Below are 24,186 nucleotides of genomic sequence, written 5' to 3' on the forward strand. Positions count from 1 at the left end.
ATATAAACTCACGGACACGGATTCAAACACTTGCGCACTGAGCAGTTTGATTGAGCGCGCGCCCCTGCAGGTGAGCTGCTGCCGCTGCTGTTTATGGACCCGCCCAGGTGAGTCGCTTCCAATAAGAATTCAAACTCACTCTGCGCACATTTCCTGCGATTACACGCACGCAGACACCGGGGTCTCCCCGTTTTATAGCTGTTAAGATGAAACGCGAGGAAACCTGAGCGTACCGTCGGAGGATTTCAGTATATTTACAACGGGGCAACATCTAGAAGGTGCCTAAGACTTTATAAATTGATACCTGAGCAGAACAGCGCAGGGTAGTTAAACTGGACGGAACGGATTTCCGATGGACGTAATTGTCGCGAAATTACGACGTTGCTTTTAGGTTACTTTAGAGACTTATTGGTAGGTTTTTGCAAGTAAACTAACAACTTGAAACGAATGGAGGGTTTTTAGGAACGTCGCAACAGCTCGGATAGCCTCACGTCTCTATGTATAATTTATTATACGCAGTCAAGAAGACTGTAGCGGAAGATGCCGCGCACCGCTTCACACTATCATTTACGTTACATCGGACAAGTCCAAATTGTCTTTGCTAAAGAAAATGCACACCGTACAGATATGCGGTTTCCTTTATTGATTTGTATCCCTTCTTTTCAACAGGAATATGTGACGCGTTGCTGAAAGTGAGGCCAGACATCAGTATGTAGGAAGCGATGCACGAAACCTGAAGATCAATGCAACGTCGGTCACGGATTTTGAGAGAAGGTGTTGCCGCGCGAGGCCTGACTGACAGCTGCATTTAGTACAAACCGCACTTAAAGCAACCAGACGATTGCGTATAGCGTTTCTTAACTTGATCGAGAGGCGGACCGCTCTTTTTTCTTGTCAAACAAGGACCTTGAAACTGCAGTGTCAGTGTCGCGTGCGTGTCAGAGACATGTAAACGCGCACGTTGGAATTTAAAGTGCGCGAGCTAATGTCATCCGGGACCATAGTTATGGACCACGATGACCTGGACCCGGAGGCTTCGGATTCTGCCATGCACGGGATTTACGGAGCGCACCGGCCCAGGCCCTCCTCTTACCGGGCGCTGCGAAGCGCCGTGTCCAGCCTGGCACGAATAGATGACTTTATTTGCGAGAAGATCGGCTCAGGTTTCTTTTCGGAGGTTTTCAAGGTAAATATCTTGTGTTATGCCATTTTTTCTCACTTTACAGTTTTTTTTTATTTTACACATGATCCAAATGCGTCATTCTGTTGATATAACTTGTCATCAAGCTGGTAAAATGAATTTGTCACTTTAAACGGACTTTGGTGTGATTGGGCTGTCACAATATGGCTCCAGCCTTGTCAATTTATGATCTAAAATGCATTAGATAAGAAGCTATCTCATTGCATACAGGGGTCGTGACCTGTGTAAGGACAGTAGGTCTGTGTTGGTGAAAGTGGATACCCGTTGACAGGGTACGCAGGTGTGCTGCAGGAAACCCTATACCCCCGTGTTTGTGTGCGCATCCGAGACCGAGCCTGAGAGAAGAGAGACCTAATTAGCCATTTTTCTCAAAGTTCACCCTATATCTCTCACTTTATATTGACCAGGCACTGAATATGATGATAACTTCCTACCAATTACTGGCTGCATTCAGAATGTCACAGCTGATAAGGTCAATATATATGCAAATTCTGTAGCTGCTATTTGTCAATATATATGCAAATTCTGTAGCTGCTATTTGTGTCTGCATAAAGTGCAATGGATGTAAATATGACATGTTTAATGCTGACATACATGCGTAACAGTCTTTCAGATTAATTGGAGTGTTTGTTTATTGGTTTTATTTTGAATTGCTTGAAACCCGAGTTAGTCTTGTCTCTGCTTCCATCAATAGCCAACAATAATACGGTTAAGCAATCTAATGTCTGTACCTGTCGTGACAGATCCTTCAGGTGCTGTTTTTAGAGTTTGCAGTCTGTCAACAATCAGACTTGCCTGCATCTGTTTAGATAATGGCTTGGTTTGTATATCATCAGTTCTGCTGAGCGAAGGGCCATTATGTTCTTCTCACTGTTGCACTTTTCTCCCTTTATAAGAAGCAACAGAAGGAGTGATGAAAGGTGAGAATTTTGTTCTTGATTTGATGATCAGCAGACCGGTCTTTTTTAAGTGGTGCCAAGACAAAACCGTTGCTTAGGTGAGAATTATTTTTCCCACTTTTGACTCTCGAAATAAGCAACACTTCATTATGGGAGGATTTTTCTTTACTTGGGTTACTTCCCTCATAGAATTTGAAGAACCATCAGTGTGTGTTGAAGATACAGTACAGTATATGAATACTTGATCCATCCATGCTGTGTGGATGGCAATGCCTTGGATAACAAAAAGGGACATTCATTTATACGACAAGATGTCACAAGCACACCAAGTTGTGCATTATAACCTTTGCAAAACATTTCATTTAAAACGTTTACTTTATCTAATATTAGTTTATTGTGTAGTAGACAATTTAAAATACAACTTATAATGCATGCAAGAAATGCCTGCATTGTATGTTGTTTGTTCCCTTGAATTCAAGTCTATGATCTTGGTGTTACTAGTGCCATACTCAACCAGCAGAGCAACCGGAGAGACTATAATGGATGTTATTATTAGAAGCTATAGATTCAAAAAAAGAACACCACTTTCTGTTGGATGGGTTTCAAAGTTAATGTGATCAACAACATTTAGGACAAGACTAAGTTGAACTGTGAATAAGAAACTTCCTTATCAGAGAACACAAGTTTGAATGGAAAATTGTATTTTGAGGAAGCCGATCATATTGCCTATTAAGTGTGGAAGGAATTAAAATAAGAACATGTTAAAATGGCTGAGAAAAGATTATTAAATGTCCAGTGTATGAAGTTTAGCGGCATCTAGGGATGAGGTTGTGAATTGCAACCAATGGCTCACTCCACCCTTCCCTTTCGAAGCACTACGGCGGCTGACACAGGACTAAGATGTCGTCACGTTTTTCCTTCTTTGCTGAAGGAGATAACGTATTTACGAAATGCGCTCCGTAGAGCAGTTTGTCCGTCTAGGGCTACTGTAGAAACAACATGACGAATTCCATGTAAGTGGACCCGCAGTGTATGTAGATAGAAATAGTTCATTCTAAGATAATAAAATAATTTCAAACACTTCATTGTGTAAGGTCTTTATACATATCTGTTTATTCTATGTATATATTAAATTGCATTTCTGTCAATAGATCCTCCCAAAAATTACACACAGCTTTAAATAAATGGCCTTGCTTGTGTTCAGTATTTGTGTGGTACATTTGAGCTTTGTGTTAGGGTCACTGTATATGTGTTTGTGTGTTTCTGAAACTGTAATGAGTTTGTCAACTGCACACTGATCTCCAACAAAGCAGTGATGTCATGTAACGCATCTTGAATTACACAATTAGAAAAGGTGCTCATAGATGAGATCTGAATCCCTCTTTGGTGTCACACGTTTTAAAAATGGACTCAAGGCCATTAAATATACATTTGGAAAGTGTAGGTGAATTTATTTTTTGCTACAAAAAGTCCACACTGTTCATTGGGGACTTCTCTTTAAGGTTTGAGTGGTGGTGGGGGGGTATTTTGAAGTGATCATTAAAGAGGAGTTCTGATTGGTCTGTGGTACAAACAATTTGCAAGCTAGTTTTGACATGATTCTGAAAGCCTGAATTTACAACACAAAGTCCCCCTTTAGTGCTTTCCTTTTGCATATTTCTCTCTGTCTGCCTCTCTTTTTCTCGCTCGCTCCCTCCCTATTCTTGTTCCTTAGTGTCTCTTACTAGTCAGGGCATGCATGTTTGTCATCTCCATTGCTCGCGCGTACGTTTGTTTGTTTGAGTTTGCGTATGTTTTAAATATCAGGGCTGTCTGAAAGTTCGAAGTCGGCATGCTGGTGCAGCTGGGCCTGCGTTTTTGCCGGCGTATGTCTGATATATTTAAAGGTTTGGTGGTAGGATGGTTAAAGATTTTGATAAACGTTCTATGATTAAAAGCTTAAAGGGTCCATTTGTTAACTGGAGAGTTGTTTATTCATGCAAGGCATCTAACATCAGGTTGCTCCAGGCAGGGGAATATTGTCCCTTTAAGTCATTTCAGGTAAAACATGTCTGCTAAATGTCACGCAGTCAAGCTAAACTGGGTTTCAGTGCCATATTAATGTGTTGACGAATGAGGTGAATGTGAAAAATAAGGGAGTGCTCAAGGTGAGGCACGTTTTATGAACGATGTAAGCTGTGGAGGTTGATGTTTGAAAGATATTTAATGTGTCTGAGAGCGTTCTAGGGCCTGTTAAGAGCTCTATTTGGACTGGGTTTCTCTGGCAGTGTGGTGTTTTGAGGGAGTAAGTGGTAATGATGTTCTGATAAGAGCTGTATGGATATCTCAGACTGTCTAAACAGCAATATAAGAACTATGATGATAGATAGAAATACGTGGTAACACACGACCGTACTTTTCACTGCAGTGTATTATGCGACTTCCATGAACCTTCAGTTATTCTGCTGTGTGTAATTTAGTAATGTAATATAGATTGCGTATGGCCTGGTGTATAGTGCACACTCTGTGATGTATTGCACTCTGGTGCTTATTTGGGAAATCCAAGTTTGAATCTTGCTCGGGTCAGGTTTTTTAGATCCCCAAATCAGCACAGCAGTAGTGCACAGTTTCTTTTTGAATGTGCTTATCACAGCAAGTAAATAAGGAAACAAGTCTGTCTGTCTCTCCTTTAACTTAAAGGGACAGTTCACCCAAAAACAAAAATGCTGTAATCATTTGCTCTCAAATCTGTATACATTTCTTTGTTCTGATGAACAGAGCAGTGTTTTCCACAGGACTTTGAGAGACTTGTGGTGCTGATGACGTCACAGACTAATTAGCATATTTATGACGTCATCACGCCATCACCTCATCTGTTTCTCTTTTACTCTCTGATCTGTCACATTGTACTACATTTTAATAACCGAATGCCATTCTCACATATTTTCTGTTCTGTTGTAAGACATGAAACGATTATAAAATAGTGACTGAACGTGACCCGATAATGTTTAAAGAGCGCGTATCACAGGCAGTTTCTGCCAATCTCATATTAATCTTGAGTGCCTATACAGTAGTATTGCATGCGTCGTATCTTCGAAGAGTATTTAGTTTGATCAGATTTATAGAAGAGTGATACAGTTGTACGATTATTTCTGGAAAAACACGAGCTGCTCGATGGGGGACTAGTGGGGAGAGTGGGACGAAACTACAGCACAAGCAAGCAACACATCATCCCTTCGTGTTTTGTACATTATGCACGTACACGCCGCTTGACTTACCGCGTGCAGTTCTGGTCTGGCATCTTTTAGCACTGCGACCGCACCATCTATCAGTTTCAAATGATCTCCAAATCCAGTGTTATATCCACCGTTTATATAACATCCATCATTGAAATGCCATGAACAAACAGACGCACCTAAACTTCACTGCAGCGCAGCCCATCTTGACTAGGGATGGGTATCGTTAAGATTTTAACGGTAGTACTACTCTTATCGATACTGCTTATCGGTCCGGTACTTTAACGGTTTTCTTTTCGGTGCTTTTGGATATTTTTTTTAATAAAAAATAAGACCAAAAATAAAGAATTTATGAATAGAATAACACTGCTTTATTTTTTGCAATGTAAAATCAATTGTATTCAGCGCGGACCAGCAGTATTTAAAGAGGTGGGTTGGTTCATCAACGAATATTTTTTGAAATATTTAAATGTGTATTTTAATGGACAGATTTTTATGTTTGTCCTATGTATGCAAGTAAAGCAACGAATTATTAAGCTCTCAATGTTATCAAATAGGTCTATTATTTGGGCTGATTTATTTATTATTATATAAGTGAGTAGAAAATGTGTTGTCACATCATTTAATCCTATTGAAATTGGACACACACGAATAGATATAGGCATGTCTCATCTGTTTTGGAAGATGCGCGCATGGAGACTTGCAGTGCGAAGCCACGACTCCAGGCGCGAGCATGACTCTGCTTGAGAGAGACAAGCTGCTGCGGACGTGTATCGAGCACAGAAATACTACGTCATACGTCCAACTCGTTTTTTAACAAGTTGACCATGTTAAGCATGAGAAGCCAGCACGTTTAACAGTGTAAAGAAGTCAGAATGCATGACATAGCATGATACCCGATCTTTAATACAGCCAGCAGTCACTTTAACTGCTGCTAAATTCCTGATTTATGAACTCAACATCGTTGGACAAAACCACTTACATTTACATTAAAGAGCGTATGCTGTGATTTTGGCTATTTCACTTCTTTGTCTCATGGAGTGCACGGCCTTTACTGCTGTTCCCTGTTGAAAAAACAGCATATGCCGGGTTAGGTATGTTTTGATGCTGGTTTGACCAGCACATGACCAGCACAAACCAGCATCAAAACATACCAAACCAGCATGTGCTGTTTTTTTCAGCGGGGTTGCTCTTTCTCCTCAATGTGCTGCTGCATTGTGAGTGCTTATTTGATTTTAAATGCAAGTGTCAATTTTATTATGCATCACATATAGTGCAGACAATTCGGCACAAATCCAGAAATATGTGCGAATCCACTGTTAGCACGAAGCTAACTCCGCGCGCATGCACACCGCACCAGGCTGCAGCCAGATGTATTTGAACTCATTGGTAGAGGGCGAGGGCTCGCGCACACACACCGAGCTCATCCAGAAAGAGAGTGTATGCGAACGCGCGGTAGAGGACGGCGTGCACACGCCACTCACATCAAACAAGTCAGGAAAGAGTTGTTTAGAAGCTCTGTTTATCAGGTAAATCGATCGCAGATACAGTCATTATTACGGATGGATAAAAAATGACAAAATGTGATGCCAGATATACTTGGGCGGCCATTAATATACCTGCCTAAGTAAAGTCAATGTGTAGGAAACACTGCTAACCTTTCGTTAAGTCCTAATAAACTTGGTCAGCCGTCTTCTCTGTCAGTAACTGTTGATGTTTACATGGGAATGCAAGTTCACGGAGTAATGCATATTGAAAACACCACCACCTTTTAATTTGTTTGGTGTCATGTGAGAGGCGCGTAGTGCAACATGAGAGCGAGAAAGGCGCTGAGCGTCAACACTAGGGGTGGGCGGATTGATCCTGAAGTGTTTTTACTACTGATTTTATTTATTTACTAATGTAGCTAATCATTGTATAATATAGACAACCTTTTTCCCATACACCTAGTTTTGTTGTCCGCCATCACGTGACTCAGTAGCGCCAAGCGCAAGCAGAGCAAAATCCGTTTATGGAAGTCGTGCCACTCGGCGGCCATGTTTGCAATGCCTCTGGGCAGCGATTTACGTCACGCACGTAAGTCCACAGGCTTATCTACTTGAATGGGGGAAGGTAGATAATTCTAAAATTGCTGGCAAAAAGCACAACTAAACGGCATATGTCCGATCAATAGTTAAACATGTACCATAACTTTGGTTTGCTAAGCTTAAATTGCGCTAAAAATCACCTTTTTCGAGGTCGCCTCATCTACTGCGCCTGCGCACAGGCAGTGGCGCATCTTCTTAATATTAATATCTTTGAGCAGAGGAGAAAGAAGAGGAGCATCGTGTTATTTCACTGCCGTGAATAAAAACACTGCGATGTATGGCAGTAGGGCTTTGGGGGTAAAAAGCCAAAGATTGAGAGTTAAAGTACTTAATTATTTAAGCACTTTATTTACTTTGTTTTTCAAACAATTGTGTGGACATTGTTCATAAATTCACTTAAAAAAGTGTAATGAAAGGGAAACATGTTAATTTGTTCTATTAGTGTGTCTAAATATAACACTGAACAAAAACGGAAAAGACGTTTTAAAATCTTTGTTCTTCAGTAATAATTTTGTGCACTTTGATTTTTTTAAAGCTAGAGAAGTAGTACTGGGATAGGGAGAATTTGTTTTGTTATATATTGTTTTTCTGTCCTGTCAATTATTATTACTATTTTCCAATAATAATTTGGTGCAAAGTTCATGTTTGCTAATTCTATTACAGTAATACATAAATATATTTATTTGGTTTAAAATATGTCCTGTGTTTTAACATGCACATGATTAATTAGCCTACAGGCACATTAAGAGCACAAATCACAAAATATTTTAGGGGTCATGAAAATGTATTCAGATTTAGCATATTAATGATGCATTCATCTGATAAATCATAACACTTCATCTACAGGAAAGTAAATGTAAGTTCAAGTGAATGCTTCTAAAAGTAAAAAGTATTGTATCGGTATCGATATCGGCAATACTGGCCCTGCATTTACTTGGTATCGGATCGATACCAAATTTTACAGTATCGCCCACCACTAGTCAACTCACTAACTCTGAAATGAATTAAGCTGCTTAAAATAAAAATGTAAAATTTATTTGTGGCGGCCAGCATTGATATTGTAGCAGTCAGCCACAAATAAATCAATGCATGGGAAACACTGCAGAGAAAGATATTTGGAAGAATGCTTGTAACCAAACAGTTCTTGGCCACCATTGACTACCATTGGAAAAATTACAATTGTAATCAAAAGTGCCCCAGAACTGTTTGCTTTCCTGCATTCTTCAAAATGTCTTTTGTGTTCAACAGAACAAAGACATTTATAAATCTATTTTTCCTACTGTGGTAGTCAATGGTGGCCAAGAACTGTTTGGTTACAAGCATTCTTCCAAATATCTTTCCCAGTGTTCATCAGAACAAAGTGATATAGAGATTTGGAACAACTCGAAGGTGAGTAAATGATGACAGAATTTTCATTTTTGGGTGAACTGTTCCTTTAATGACCATTAATTGCCAGTACAGAGATCTTTGCATCACAGGAAGCTAAAATAACTATGAGTGTGTGTTTAGGGCGTCTTTATTTAGCCCTGAGAAGAATGTTCTGCACTTCAGCACAGTTTACCTTACCTGATAAATGTAGTGAGTGACACACACAAACACACTCAGGTGTGTGAGCACTCACACTTTCCGTCACTCTAGTTGCTGGTATAACGTTATACAAGATCACTTATGGATTTTAAAGTTCCTGCTGTTGATCAATTCTAGTGTAACAGCAGACAATGGTGCTCATTGTGATATTTTAGCTTGCTTGCTTTAGGGCTGCTGGCAAGATCAGCCAGACAGCACAGCACAGGTCTGTGTGTTATTCTGGTTGCCTTAAGTTTCAGGATTGATCATAGTTCATCATGGATGGATTTCTACCTTTGCTTGATTAGATTGTCATATTGTTTTTGTGTAGACAATCAGATTTAAAGATGAGGAAATGATGAATATTATTCTTCGAGATCTGCCAGCGGGTGAGTCAACCCTGTGTGTGTGCTGAAGGGAAACTGTTACCCTGGGCTGTTTTATTTCAGGTTTGGGGAAATAACTTTATTATCTGGGGTTGTGTTCAGGCAGGCAATGACATCTTTAATCCATAGTGACTGAACATGCATCATTTCTGCCTCATGAATCAAAATCAATGGCTCGAAAGATAGCAGTACTCAGTTCTCAAGTATTTATTTGTGAAGGTTTCATGGCAACAACCTGCCGTAGGCTGAGGCTCAGGTTAGAATGGTGAAGGCTTGCCAGAAGAGATGTACACAGTACACACACCCCACACACACAGGTTTGTTCTGCTAGCTTACTTAAACCTAACCTTAACCGAATTCCAGGGATGGGTCTGGGGGAGCTAGGGGGACATTCCCCCCTAGATTTTCCAACTGACATTAAACATTAAATACTTTGTTTGTACTAATACTTTTTACAATGTTTACCTCATTTGTAAGTCGCTTTCGATAAAAACGTCTGCTAAATGTAAATGTAAATACTTGGTATTTCCTATTAAATAATGATTTGTTATTTTAAATGTAAAAATGTACTCATACAATGAAGTACGATTACATTACTTGAAAGATTGTTACTCAGCCAGAATATCTAATATACCCCCAGTCCAGCCAGCCTATAGGCAAGTAGCCCTTTACAGGTGAAAGTGAGGATCTGTGCTACCTGCTTAGATTATGCTACCTCCGATACAAAATATAGCACTAACCCCTCCCCAAACCCTAACCTTAACCCCCATGCAAGGGTAGCGCAAGCTGATGGGGACACATCATATCAGAACACCTGTCAAAATGTCCCCAATTTACACCAATAGTATACAAAAATGAGGTGATGATGGGTTGGTGGGACTGTTTTACTCTGTTTTGTTTATTGTGTGATTGGAAACTGGTAGTGACACATTCACGCACACACTGAGGGGTCTTCATGTTGTCATGACAACCACAGAGCTTGAGCGGGCAAACCCCCAATTTGATGCCAGTATTGTGAGTCATTTTATTGTGAGATATTGTGCGTTTCCTGTTTAAAACCTGATGCGCTAAAAGAAATGAGAACTACAATGGCTCAGTCATATATTTCGAGAATCTAGATCCAATATTCATACTAAAATATTTCAAGCCAATGTTTATCCTTTTATTATATTGTACACACAGTGTCTGTGTGTACGCATTCATACTCCTCCTGGATGAGGCCATTCTCAGGGCAGATCATTTCTCCTGGATTCAGTGACTTTGAAGTCTTGGATGAATCGGAAGAGTGTGTGTGTGTGTGTGTGTGCGCGTGCGTGCGTGTGTGTGTGTTCATGTTTGTATATCCCGGTGGGGACCTAAACCTGAATACACCAACACATGGGGACTCGTGTCACCGTGGGGACCAAAATTGAGGTCCCCAGGGGCAAAAAAGCTAATAAATTGTACAGAACAATATTTTTTACAAATCTAAAAATGCAAAAAGTGTTCTATGATCTTTAGGTCACAGAGGCCGCAACCAATTTCCTGAGTGACATCACTTAGTTAACTGAAAGGATTTAGCAGCTCTCTCCACATTGATTTACAGATACAGATGAAGTCAGTGATAGAGAGACATTTTTAATTATTGTTCAGACAGGCCAACAGACATTGAAGAGACCGACAAACACATTCAGAGACAGACAGACAGAGGTGTGTGTGTGTGTGTGTGTGTGCGTGTGTGTGTGTGTGTGTGTGTGCGTGTGTGTGTGTGTGTGTGTGTGTGTGTGTGCGTGTGTGTGGAGAGAGAGAAAAGGGCCGGAGATGTTGGTCCGACTGCTTTAGACAAGAATAGAGCAGAGGGACTTGTAGGTCATCTGTAAGTGACACAAGCGTTTCTCTTCTTCTCTCAAGGTGCAGCATCGTGTCACAGGGAAGGTGATGGCTCTGAAGATGAACACTATGGCCAGTAACAAAGCCAACATGCTAAAGGAAGTACAACTGATGAACCGCCTCAGGCATCCCAACATACTCAGGTCTGCATCCAAAATATAAATCCTGCTGGGTATTTCTGACTTAAGAACCTTCTTCCATACACGTCTATTAGGGGTGTAACGATACACTCAGCTCACGATTGGTACATATCTCGATGCTGGGTTCACAATACGATACACATCTCGATGTTTTGAACAAAATTCAAAAATGAAACTGAAATTCAAATAACATTTATTTTCAAAATATTAACAATTTCAGTAACTTATTTTGTTGCACATACAACTTAATAAAGAATTTTAACATTTTAAGGCTTAACTGAAATTAGAATTAAGATCAGTGTCAATTTTGACAGCAAATTTTGAATTAGTTTTAGTCATAGTCTTTTGACTAAAATGCAATTTCGTTTTAGTCATCCCAATTTATCATAGTTTTAGTCTATTTTTAGTTGACGAAATCTACATTATATTAGTCTACTAAAATCTATCTGGTGTAACTAATTTAATTGGTGTAATTACATGTTACGTACAAAGATTGAACTGTTTCAACATAATTTACTTTACCTTGAAATTAAATTAAACCAGGTCATTACCTTTATTTTTCAGAAAAGTTGAGTAACTACTGGATATGCATTGTTGTAACACAGAATATTAGACCATGAGCGACATGTAGCAGTTCATTCAGTTTCATTTTGACTCAATTGACTCGGTCGTTCTGTGAAGGGCGTGTTCATTCAGTACATTCAACCAATGAAACGCTCTGACAGAGCTCACACTCAAGCGCTATTGGCTCGTGTCTCTTTGAAGCTGCGCTGTCTTTGCTTGAGACAGTAATGAATGAGAAAAATCTTTCAAAAAGACATACATAAACTGAATAACATTTCTTCAATGTCATTCGATCTTTTAATATACAGTACGACTCACTTCATCGCTTCTCTGATCGGAACAGCGCTGGTTTCTTTTGGCTTACTTTATGTTGCATATCACGTTATGCAGCAGCTCACGTTAGCGGATAAGTTAACATTGGCATCTAAAAATGTTTGTGCTCCTTTGTAATGAGTTTCGGGGTGACTCGCCTGCAGTCACGCTTCAAGTTTCCTGTGTTTTAACGGCGATTGTGAAGGAAAATATGATGTTTTGTAAACCACTTGGAGACACAGATTGTGTCTTGTGCTTCTCTCTCTACCGCATATGTGAGATAAGCACACGTGACGCGCTGGCGCAGAGTAGGTAGCGTCTTGACCGCTGAACGAATAGAATTAAACATATCGTAAATATCCCCATCTCTCCATGATGCGCATCGTAACATTTTTGCATCGCGAAATATCGTAATACGAAGTATCGTTACACCTCTAACGTCTTTGAGTTCTGTTCATGAGTTATTTCGTTAATAATAGACAACACGGAATAACTGTACTTACCTGCTGAAGTAGACCAGCAGTATCACTTAAGTCATACAATGTTTTGATATACATTATTCTGTATGATCTGTGTGTTTTAATACATAGACAATATACCGGTTTACAGTTAGCAAAATGTGAACTTAATATACCCATACCCAAATTATATGATATCTTTTTAAATGATGGTTGAGTCCAACAGACTTTTGCATCCACATATTAAACGATTATTTTGTTCGGAGATCAACAAACCTAGAGCACAGTCTATGCTGTTGGGCAATAAACACAGCTTTGTATTAAAGCTTTGTTATTGATGTCACAGCATGACAGCTTTTGTGTTCACCAGGCCACTATAACTGCTGCCACTGTTTATATAGAGTAAATTATTTAAGTGAACGCTAGAGGGGTAGAAATTGGACTCCGTAAATGTAGTTTTACATAACAACAAATTAACCATGAACTAAAATTTCATTTATCCCAGACAAATCCCACATCAATATCGAGGGTGTGTTCGTTTATGTGCCGGTACTAGATGTCTAAATCTTTTATCTGTTTTACCTGCAACAGCTTGTGTGGTCTTCTGTGTGAAAAATAAGTGTGTGAGTGTCCGTGAGTGAGAGAGAGCGTTTGCATGCATGCATACTTCAAATGTTCATGGCCTTCAAAATGCAGGTGTTCCATTTCACATTCTTGAGACGGGCCACTCCTGAAGAAACTTGTTGGCGCTTTCTCCTGTTTTATTGTTTTTCAACACCCTTGTCCCGTCTGTGTGTGTGTTCAGGTTTGTGGGAGTGTGTGTACACGAGGGACACCTCCATGCTCTCACAGAGGTAAGATTGGAAGTTCATAGTTATAACAGTTATAAACAGCATTTGTATTACAAGGTTATCATGTTTTGTATTCATTGTATGATCAAATGTTGTACTTTCATGACACATTGTGTGAGTTCAGAAGGCCAATGCCCTATAGGTGTAGTTACAATACTACCATTCATCGCAGTTTAAAATGTAGAGAAAATTACTTGTTGAAATGTAAAAAAATCTGATTTTTTTATTAAGAAGGATGGGATCACACAAGCATTGTGTACATGGGCATTGATTTTGAGAAGGAATGTCCCAGATCGGAATTCAAATGGAATGCAGGATTAACTTCAGAACTTCAGAACACCATTATGTACACAGTTATTTTTGCAAATCAGTTTGTTCTCTTCACCTAATCTTTGACACTTTTTCAAAGTGCCCTCAAAAAGAAATGTCTATCCTGTGTTTGTGTTGTAGTACATTAACGGTGGTAACCTAGAGCAGCAATTGAACAGTGATGTGTTCCTCTCGTGGTCTGTGAGAATAAGCCTCAGTCTGGACATTGCCAGAGGACTGCAGTACCTCCACAGCAAGGGCATATTTCATAGAGACCTCACATCAAAGGTACACGCGTACACACACACACACACACACACACACACAGGAAAAGTGTAAAAGATAAATACTTACATAATTGTAATTGTAAACAGGCACTGTGCATTAGTGATGCGCGGGTCGAGGTTTTTTCCAACCCACGGGTCCCGCTGTTATGAAAAAATTTGGCCCGCACCACTGTATCTATTTTAACAACCCGCCCCGCGACCATTAAATAGACATACTAGGCATTATAATGTAAACGTACTGTAATTGCACTTCACGTAGCCGATACTGCTGTTGTCTCCTGCTGCAACTATTCCTGAGAACCGGTCCCAAACATTAGATTTAGCAGCTTGACCTTCTTTTCTTTTAATGATGTAAATTCCCGACCTTAATTTCTCCCGCACCTCGTCTTCCATCTTCACTTTTATTTCTCCGTTTGTTTTGTTGTTGTGGCTGGCGGCGGGAGCTGCTTGGCGCTTTCGTGACGTGTTCGGTTCGGTTTGGGGACATCATTATTTACGTTGCTACGTAGGCCTACGTTTTGTAACCTTATCAAAGAACCTAATAAAATATATATTCCCAAATATTTAAGATGGCCTATAGGGAATTACACGCAACATGCATGTTTTTTTATTTTGTTTTTAATGACCCGCCCCGCAAATAAAGTGACAATTTCTTTACCCGACCCGCGGGTTATGAGACGACCCGCACATCACTACTGTGCATGTTTTGCAGACTTCACATTGGCTTTCCACAACAATGTTTAACAGTAGTTTAAGTTGGGAAAAAAAACATTCACGTGCTAACAGCACGCAAGCGTTCATCATTCTGGATGTGTTTGTGTAGAACTGTCTCGTGCGATTGGAGAACGGGCACTGCAGTGCTGTGGTGGGGGACTTTGGCCTTGCAGAGAAAATTCCTGAGCACAGGTCAGTTAATTGTATCTCTATAACTCGAGATAAGATTAGATACACCGCACCCCTGCAGAGAGAGAGAGAGAGAGAGGGATTCAAAGACTGATTGATGGTCTTCCATTTTCCCATAAAGCACCTGCAGTATCTATAGCCGGAGAGTAAATGATTAAATGTATGCGATGTAGTCAGCACATCCTTAGGTTAGTGCAGCCCGGCCTGCTGCACGTCATGTTGATATTTCAGTAGCTGTGACTGTACCTGTACACACCTACATACGGTATAAATTAAATGGATGCTTGAGGCATGATGTTGACATTTCTCCTCATTACCCAGTGTTCACACACTATATAAACTACTTTCAACATGAATTGAGGTGCTGTTGCTCCTAAAATACAATATTTGGAGTTTTACAAGATTCTAGTGCATTTGACTGTATTATATATATATATATATATATATAACAGTATGTTGGCCCCCCCAAAAAAATCATTTAAATCAATTTTTTTTTGTTTTACTGCATATTTCAAAGCAAATGCTATTTAAAGGCTTCATACACAACACACCCATAAAACTCATAGGTGTCACATGATGTGGCAATCGTTGTTAAACTAATAATCGTGCCCTTAAGTTTATACATGTGCACATGTCACAATGACGCACGTCACATTCCTCAAGAAAGGTCTTTACTGTATATCAAATCACTATAGATCGTTTCAGCGGCAACAACATAAACGTTACGTGGCCCAAACTTAACTTCCGCTAGACCTCCGCAGAGAATCAATTACTGTTGAGTAGTTTTAATTTCATTTAGTACAATGAATATACAAAAGAAAGTATTTAAATAAATTTATATTAATATAAAAAGGTTTTATATTACTAGCCACTAGCCAGATCGATAACCAAACACGGTCTGGACATCGGGCCAGTCGCATGCGTCCGATTAAACCATCTGAATCATCAGTGTAAAACCACTGTCCTGTCATGTCGACATACAGAGATGTACATACTGTTGTACGAACAATTTCAGACTAGGCATGTGCCGGTATCAAATTTCCATGCTGCGATTAATTGATTAATGTTTCGTCGCGGTAAGCGGTATTATTGCAGTATTCAATTCTATGAGAAATGCAGGTTGAAAATATAAACCAACTTCAGTGTTTTCCTCTTGATAACAACTTTATTTTAAATAATAAAGAGAGCCTCAAACATTTAAATACAAATAAATATAAATAAAACAACACACAGTAATGATGTATAAAGTGAGTTTATTCAAACAGAATAAAGTGCAAACTGCAAAAGAACAACTTTTGTTAACTGCTTTTAAATATACTTATGTCTGTACAACGCTAGTACTACAATTCATATTATTATTATTATTATTATTGTTGTTGTTTGAATAACAAGCCAAGCCAGTGTGTTAACTATTATAGCAAGCTAAACATTTATAAACAGCAAATTCACTCGCACTTTGTGACAGTGTATGACTTTATTGCGTTCCATCAACGTATAATTAAAATAATTATTCTGCCACACTGTCAAATTTCATTACTCGGTTTACTTTTTACCCAAAATATTTCCAAACCTCAGACTTCACCCTTTTAGAAGGGGGATAAATCGTTGGCAGCGTTCCTCCTTCCGCCATGCTTCCTCTCCGTGTGGTACTGTTTACATCAGAGTGCACACGCGTCTTTTGCTCAGCAGCGCGCGCACACACACACGTAGGCATCTCCACATGGGGAATGGGATTGTTTAGATCAGAGTGCGCATTCCTATGCAGCATACACGCAGTGTACTTTTATCCGGTTGATGAAAAATAAACAGATACGCGTTCTAAAAATCAAAATGCTGATCTATATGTTTTCGTGGTATTTGAAAGTGCCCGCGATAACAACATAGCGCGAATCAATTACCGCGGTTAATCGCATTACCGAATATCGGCAGATGTCTATTTCAGACCTGTGAACTTGAAGGGAACTGACTTCATAGATCCAATAAATATGACCTTTGGACCACTTGCCTCAAAGTAATTGCGAAAATGAGCAGGAAAAGTGACATAAGATCTGAGGAAGATTCTTCAGTTATTTGTTTACACGTGACAGATTTGAAATTCCTATATTTTAAGGTAGACTTGAGTGTTCTTTGTGAGCTTCCGTTTAAATCCAGTTTGAACTGCAGTTTAAAATACTTTATGAACACTGACATCACCTCCTAACTATTCACCCTTCCCAGCATATCACATTGATTTTGGTTATGTACTGTATATCTATGTAGAAGGGCCTGTTGGCCGTTTTTGAAGTATGATTTATTAATATGTTATGCCAGGTTGTTTAATAATGAGCTCAAACAGTACGGCAACGGTTAACCCTTGGACCCTGTACTTGTTCACTGAATACATTTTAATAAGGCTACTATATTGAGACATACATATTATCTAGGCAATCTGAGCTACAAATCCTGCAAATCCAAGTTTGCTGTCTCAGCATAAGCGGAGCATAATCAGAAAGCAAACCCAAACTTTGTGTGCGTGCGTGTGTTTCTGATACACATCATTGTCTATTCTTCTAGAGTGTGTGTACATGCGAGACGTTGAGGGTCCGTTTCCATTCTGTTTTCTGTTTATTTCAAGAGTGTGTGAAGCAGTTTGAGAGATTCAGTGATACTTCTATTCTGCAGTGTAGACAATCCCTTACTTTTCACAATGTTGGTATTTATATAAATAATGAATTACGTGTTTATGTAATCTGTAACCGCAAGTGTGTTTGCATGTGTAAGGGACATGGAGCTGATGGCTAAATTGGGGCTATTTGGAAAACTCTCCTAATAAGGACAAAGTATTTCAGCAGCTTTCTCACTCTAACTAACCATCTCTCTCTCTCTCTCTCTCTCTCTCTCTCTCTCTCTCTCTATATCTCTCCTATCATCTCCATTCATCCCCTCTCTCTACCAAAATATTATCGAGGAAATATCTCTCAGTTGGGTGTGATTGTACCAGCTATTATTAAAAAGCGTTACAGTATATTTTCTAAAATACAAACACTAAACTTAGTGAGGACATCTAATTGTTTTTCATAGTAGGATGACAATGTTTACTATGTGCTACTTATAAGCCTAACACTACACAGAAACCTGTTAATATTATTAGGTCTTTAGCAAACCATGCTAACTAATGAGCATTTCAAATATTGTTGAGTTATATCTAGGCATGGGCCGAATACCGGTTTCAAGGTATACTACGGTTTGGAAAGTCACGTTTTTTAAACCACTAAAAGTTTCTGTTATACCGTTCCAAAAGCATGAGCTGTTTTTTTGCAGGAATCCATCAGGTTCTGTGCTATATTTTGTTTATGCTTAATTAGTTGTTTGCTCATCTGCATTTAATTTATTTATGTATATGTGACGTGTATATGCATGGATTAATCAATGTGAGTTTAATTACTGGAAATGCATGTAAAACAAGACTAGAAAGGGATGCCATGCTTTCAAAATGTTTGGGAAGCACTAATTTAACCTGACAAATGATATTTTGTATTGCTTAAAAATCAAATCTATTGCGTTCAATGTTTTTTACTCATTAGACATTTAAAATAACACATTTTAAAGCGGCATCCGCAATACCGAGAAACCGTGATAGTTTGGTTTAAGATTACCATACCGTCAAAATCTCAATGCCTAGTTATATCTAAACCTACATACAGACACTGAAAATCAGTATTCAACATGAATGATCATTCTTAAAGATTCACTTTGTAAAATGTTATATTTTTGTTTTTTTAGTGATGGGACAGACAAACAGTCCTTGGCTGTCGTTGGCTCTCCATACTGGATGGCTCCAGAAGTGCTGAGAGGAGAACATTACAATGAAAAGGTTGGACACTCAGATACAGGATAGAGTTCTTGTCAATGACAATTCCTTCCAACATAACTGCTGTTGCTATGTGAAAGTATATCAGATACAAAGTTTGTGTCATCATTCCGTTGGGTGGAGAATATCAGTCTGTTATGTATAGATGTTTTTTAATGGAGTCCATTATGGAGTTTTTTTTTTAATGGAGTTTTTTTTGTTAAATTACAGGTGGATGTATTTGCATATGGTATCATTCTCTGCGAGATCATTGGTCGGATACAGGCAGATCCTGACTTCTTGCCACGGACTGAGGTACAACAATAGAAATAGAGTATTTTAAAGCTGTTGAAACTCATTTGAAACGTGTGTGCGTGCATGCATAATGACGTATGAAATGCACATTTTTCCAGTTCTTCCTTAAAAGCTTGAGTGCATTTTATGTGAAACCATTACATCATTATAGCAAATTTAATATAAATTAGGGGTATTACAATATACCTGCTTATTGAAGTATTATTATTAGGGCTGTCAATAGATAAAAAAAATAATCGCACCATGTTCGTGCGATTAACTGTGATTAATCACACACGTATAGTGGATGTCTATCCTAGTATATCCTAGTACCCTGGTATATTTTGTTTAACATGTTTAATTTAGTACTGTCAATTGATTAAAATGCACTAACTAATCACACACATCTTTTGTGTTTTTAAATATACTTTTACATTCTAATAATTTCGCATTGTATCTCCAAATTAATATAGAAGCAACACATTTCTTTAACAGCATCATTTTATGAATGAAAGCCAACATTCTAATATTGTTGGCTTTGCAACTGATGTCTTTATTAAATATATCATTTTTTTCTACTAATCAAACCCATTATAATAAGTATAATTTCTAACAGATAGGAAATATAAAGAAAATAAATAAAGTTCTCAAATACTCTACAGAATTACTGCTAAATACATGAAATCCAGAAGAATCCTCATTAAAGCTACAAAATCACATTGATTTCTTCTTTTCTTTTGTTCTTTGATTAACATTAGTGACAGGAGTCACAGCAGCACGTTTAAAAGCGCGGCCCCTTTAAGAGCTGCCACTCTAAGCAGGTCTAATGCGCTTCCTATTTTCACTACTCTTTGCATTCATTTAAGACTTTAACTCGTTGAAGACTGTGCTTGCGAAAATACTAGACAAAATGTGCTTTGTTGTTGATAATCTAGTGTGTTTTTGTTCAATCAAGCACGAAAGAGAAGTTAATACTGGTGCGCTGTCTGACAGCCAGAAGCTATCAATCTATACTGGACATGTCAATACAACCATTTCAAATCAAGCTTAAATAGTTTAAAGGCCTTTGTATGAATAAGAACTTGGTTATTTAATGTAACGCTAGACAATGATGACAGAAAAAAACGGGTGTTGCGTAAATGGCGTTAAATATTTTTAACGCGTTAATCTGAAAAAAATGAATCGCATGCGTTAACGCGTTAACGTTGACTGCCCTAATTATTATTAATATTTTGTTAATTCTACACGCATATTGTAAATAATTCAGCACCCATTTAAAATTTAGCCACTAGAGCCACAATGATTACCTTTCTCAAAAACTCACTATTTCTGGCTGCCTACATTAATATTTAAAAAAAAAAGATGATTTTGATAATAGCATTGTCTAAATTATCAATAGGTATCCTATTAATATTATTATGAATTCTTTTGGCCACAATAATCGTGGGGTGTAAGTCAGAAATATTAATATAAATCAAGAATTTGATTTACAACTAAACAATAAACTGTCTACATCGTCAGGGATATTTATTTTTGTAGTTTGGTCAAACATGTAGATGACTAACAAAAAGTGATGTAGCTCAGAACTGCCCCTGGTGGACACTTGCCGAACCCAGGCCCGGTTCTACGAGGGTGCCTGAGGGTGCCAAGCACCCTCAAACCAAAGGAAAAGCACCCTCAGATGAAATTATTAATAGCGTATACGGATAGCGTATTATTAATAATGTAAACTACAATTACCCAATAAAAGCAGATGCACACATAAACAACTTAGTTAATTAATACATAAACACAACCTTTCGAATTAAACTCTTAATTTAATTATGTCTGTATTCTTATAATGGCGTTTTATTTGATTCATGTCTTCAGCGAGCGTGACGCGCATGTGAGCCTGTCTCTTTAATTCTTCACTGCCTGTTTGTAGCGTTCCACTCTGGAAGTCAACTGTGCTAGCTGACTGGTAAAAAAGAAAAACATTTATCGTCCATGTTGTTCTAAAACAATGTAATTATGGACATCAGAAATTGGCTAAATAAAGCCCAAACAAGCAAGATGTTCATCAAATCCCAGCGAGTGCCGCCGAGTGATCTAGGTGATGAAGAGCCTTACATGTGACATGCTTACAGAAATACCCCAATCAACCATTTAGTAGTGGCTGTGGAAATATTCGTTCATTTAGCTCTTCAATTTGTATTTCTTTTCCGTTTAGGTGCTGTGTCCGCTGTGAGTTATACAGCCATGGTTTTAAATTAAATGATTTTTGTTAAATCTCATCCCTAACGAAAAATATATTTTTTGGTGTATTGATTACTTTTTTATGGTAATCAATACTATGGCTTTTAAAAAACATAGTTTTCGTGGTTAATTTTCATAAGGGAGGTGATCTATTTCTTGGTAATGTGCCATTGTTTACATTTTTAATGGATTTTACAGATTTTGTTCTTATTACTAAATCTAGGTGACATATATATGAGGTATATATATATATATTTGTAATATATGGATAATACCGTGTTTGGTTTGGTGGTAATATTTTTAGTTTTATTTCCTGTTTATGATCGCAGGCTATTTACGACATAATATATTTAGATATTAGTGAGCACCCTCATTATTTTCAAAAGCACCCTCAGTGATTTGGTTCTGGAACCGGGCCTGGCAGAACCACAGTCTTGTCTTCTCTGCAAACAGTTCTTTTCCCTGCTGTCCTTGAATTGACCATCGTTGACCATATATGTCAATTCTAAAATTGTGCAGTTAAAAGTATTATTGATGTTTATTGTGTCGCTCTGGTTGCAGGACTTTGGTTTAGATGTGGAGGCTTTCAAGCAGATGGTGGTAGACTGTCCTCCTCATTTCTTTAACCTCTCTGTCACCTGCTGCAGCGTAAGACCTGACACACACACGTGCACAATGAAACCAAAACAGTGGAAAATGGCCGTGAGTGTCAGCAGGTGTGTTATGAATATGCATATGTGTCTTTCAGATGAATCCACAGAGTCGGCCCTCATTCACAGAGGTGGTGGAAGAGCTGGAGAAGAGAGTGACAGATGGAGAGCAGAGTCGATGTGTGGAGCCTGATGTTCCGGGTGAGTCAGCAAACAAATACTGCAGAGGGAATGTGTTGCCAGAGGCCGAGTCATACAAACACACTCGTTCTCATTCTAATTTAAGTGTGCTTTATTGACAAGAACTGAACGGATGTTTGTTTTGCTGAAACATTTGCAGCATAGATGCTGACAACGTTTAAAGTACTGCAAATGGGTAAAACAATAACAGAAATAACATTAGAGAATGCAATGCAATTAGAAGTAAAAGTCAAGAAAAAGATCTATGCCTCATATTCAAATCACGTAGCTGGAAATATCTTCCTTTTGTCACAAAACAAAAATGACTTCCATAAATAAAATTTCACATTTCAAAATGATCAAATATGTCTCATGTTAAAGTGGTTACTACAGTTTCTGTTTCACATTCTGAGCTGAGTGTTTGTTCTCTCTTCTGTCTCAGACCTGTTGTCTCCGAACTCTGCATCGAAAAGCATTCTCAATCGAAAGCTTTCTCTAGACGTCCCCGCCGACACTCGTCTCTGCCGCAGCAAGTCGGACGTGCTCCGCCCTTCAGACTCCCTCCTGAGCCATGCCACACCCACCCGGGTCAACCCCTTCTCCCAGCGGCTGGACCTCAACGGCGGCCGCATCAAGCTCTTCGATACCCCCAGCAAGTCGGTCATTTCCCTCACCTTTGCGCTCCCCCCACCCCCTGACCCCTGTAGCCCCATCTCCAACAATAAAGCCCCACCCCATTTTCATAGACGCAGCCAATCGCTGCCTGGCACAGCAGACGACATCAAGTCCCTGTGCAGCAGCACTGAAAAGGACAAACGCAGGAATAATGAAAGCGTTATGGATGTTTTGAAACTTGATGTGCGCACACACGAAGCGAATCCTGTTAATGGCAGTATGCTGGACATGGGGAGAGACAGTGTGTTGACCATGAGCAATGAGAGTATTTTTGACTTGCCTAACACTAGTGGACTTGTTGATACACCTAGTGAGGATATTAGGCAGTCATACCCTGAGCAGGACCAACAGGAAAGGGATCTCGAAACGAAAAGTCGTGATGCTGTAGCTGATGACTCCGGACTGCCGTTAGATCTTGAATCTGCAAACAGATCGACATTAGAGGAGAGTTTCGAGGAGCCCATGGACTGCACTAGCTCTCCTGATACACCAGATGGCGCTGTTCCTACATCACCCAAACATTTTTTAAGTGGCTGGAGCTCCCCCATCTTCAACGGACCACCCTCGTTGCCACCTTTACTAGACACGGACAACAACAACGGCACCATCCCCATAAGTCGATCCGTGGGATGGGGGACTAACAACTCTAATGGTGCCACGACTCCCCTTACGCCTCCAGAACCGGATGAGGTCATATCCTGTCCTGGATGCTGCTTATCGGGGATGAGTTTTCCCTCCATTTGTGCACGTGGACCTCGACAGAACCCTTACAAGAACTTAAATGGCGAGGCAGCTGGGAAAAGGCTTCTGTGCAAGGCGTTGCCACCCTCACCCACAGAGCCAAACGTTGCTCTGCCTGGCACGAGAACATAATGAGTCTGATGTAAATGAATGCTGCATGATACATGAGCACTAAGCTTAAAGTCGATGCTACTGCTTTATGTGTTCGAGCTGAAATTGAATTGAAAAATGTCATTTTGCAGAAAATTGCTATATTGGTTAGACTAGGTGGGTCATTTAGCGTTCCTGTCCAACGTTCTAGTCCCCTAAACTGGAATGTTTTCATTAGTTTTATGCCTCTAATGTAATAAAGACTAGTTTATGTCAATATTTTTGTTATTTTTACAGTTATTTGAGAGTTTATGAAAGTACTTTGAGAATGGAAAAAATGCTGAGATTTAATATTTTATTAATGACATTAAAAATGGCATTCAAGAAATGGTTGTTGTCATTGCTACAGTGTCCGCCAGAGGGTGTTGGTTTCTTTCTCAGCCCC

At 39.1% G+C, this 24,186-nt stretch overlaps 1 protein-coding gene across 2 annotated transcripts; it reads left to right on the top strand.

Annotated features, from left to right (window-relative positions):
• Positions 1 to 154: 154 nt before the first annotated feature.
• Positions 155 to 24,122, top strand: tesk1b (testis associated actin remodelling kinase 1b). Of its 2 annotated transcripts, none has more exons than XM_057340787.1 (11): positions 155 to 411; positions 670 to 1,186; positions 11,245 to 11,366; positions 13,503 to 13,551; positions 13,999 to 14,145; positions 14,968 to 15,050; positions 18,810 to 18,900; positions 19,108 to 19,191; positions 21,967 to 22,053; positions 22,154 to 22,256; positions 22,678 to 24,122. In XM_057340787.1, the coding sequence occupies exons 2-11, from the start codon at positions 986 to 988 to the stop codon at positions 23,781 to 23,783; spliced, it is 2,073 nt and encodes a 690-aa protein (XP_057196770.1). In that variant the 5' UTR covers positions 155 to 411; positions 670 to 985; the 3' UTR covers positions 23,784 to 24,122. The 2 variants fall into 2 exon arrangements, with proteins under 2 accessions (XP_057196770.1, XP_057196761.1); XM_057340778.1 differs by having other exon boundaries at positions 155 to 278.
• Positions 24,123 to 24,186: the final 64 nt, after the last annotated feature.

The sequence above is a fragment of the Triplophysa rosa genome, linkage group LG1 (genome assembly GCF_024868665.1).
Source record: "Triplophysa rosa linkage group LG1, Trosa_1v2, whole genome shotgun sequence".
Lineage (NCBI taxonomy): Eukaryota > Metazoa > Chordata > Actinopteri > Cypriniformes > Nemacheilidae > Triplophysa > Triplophysa rosa.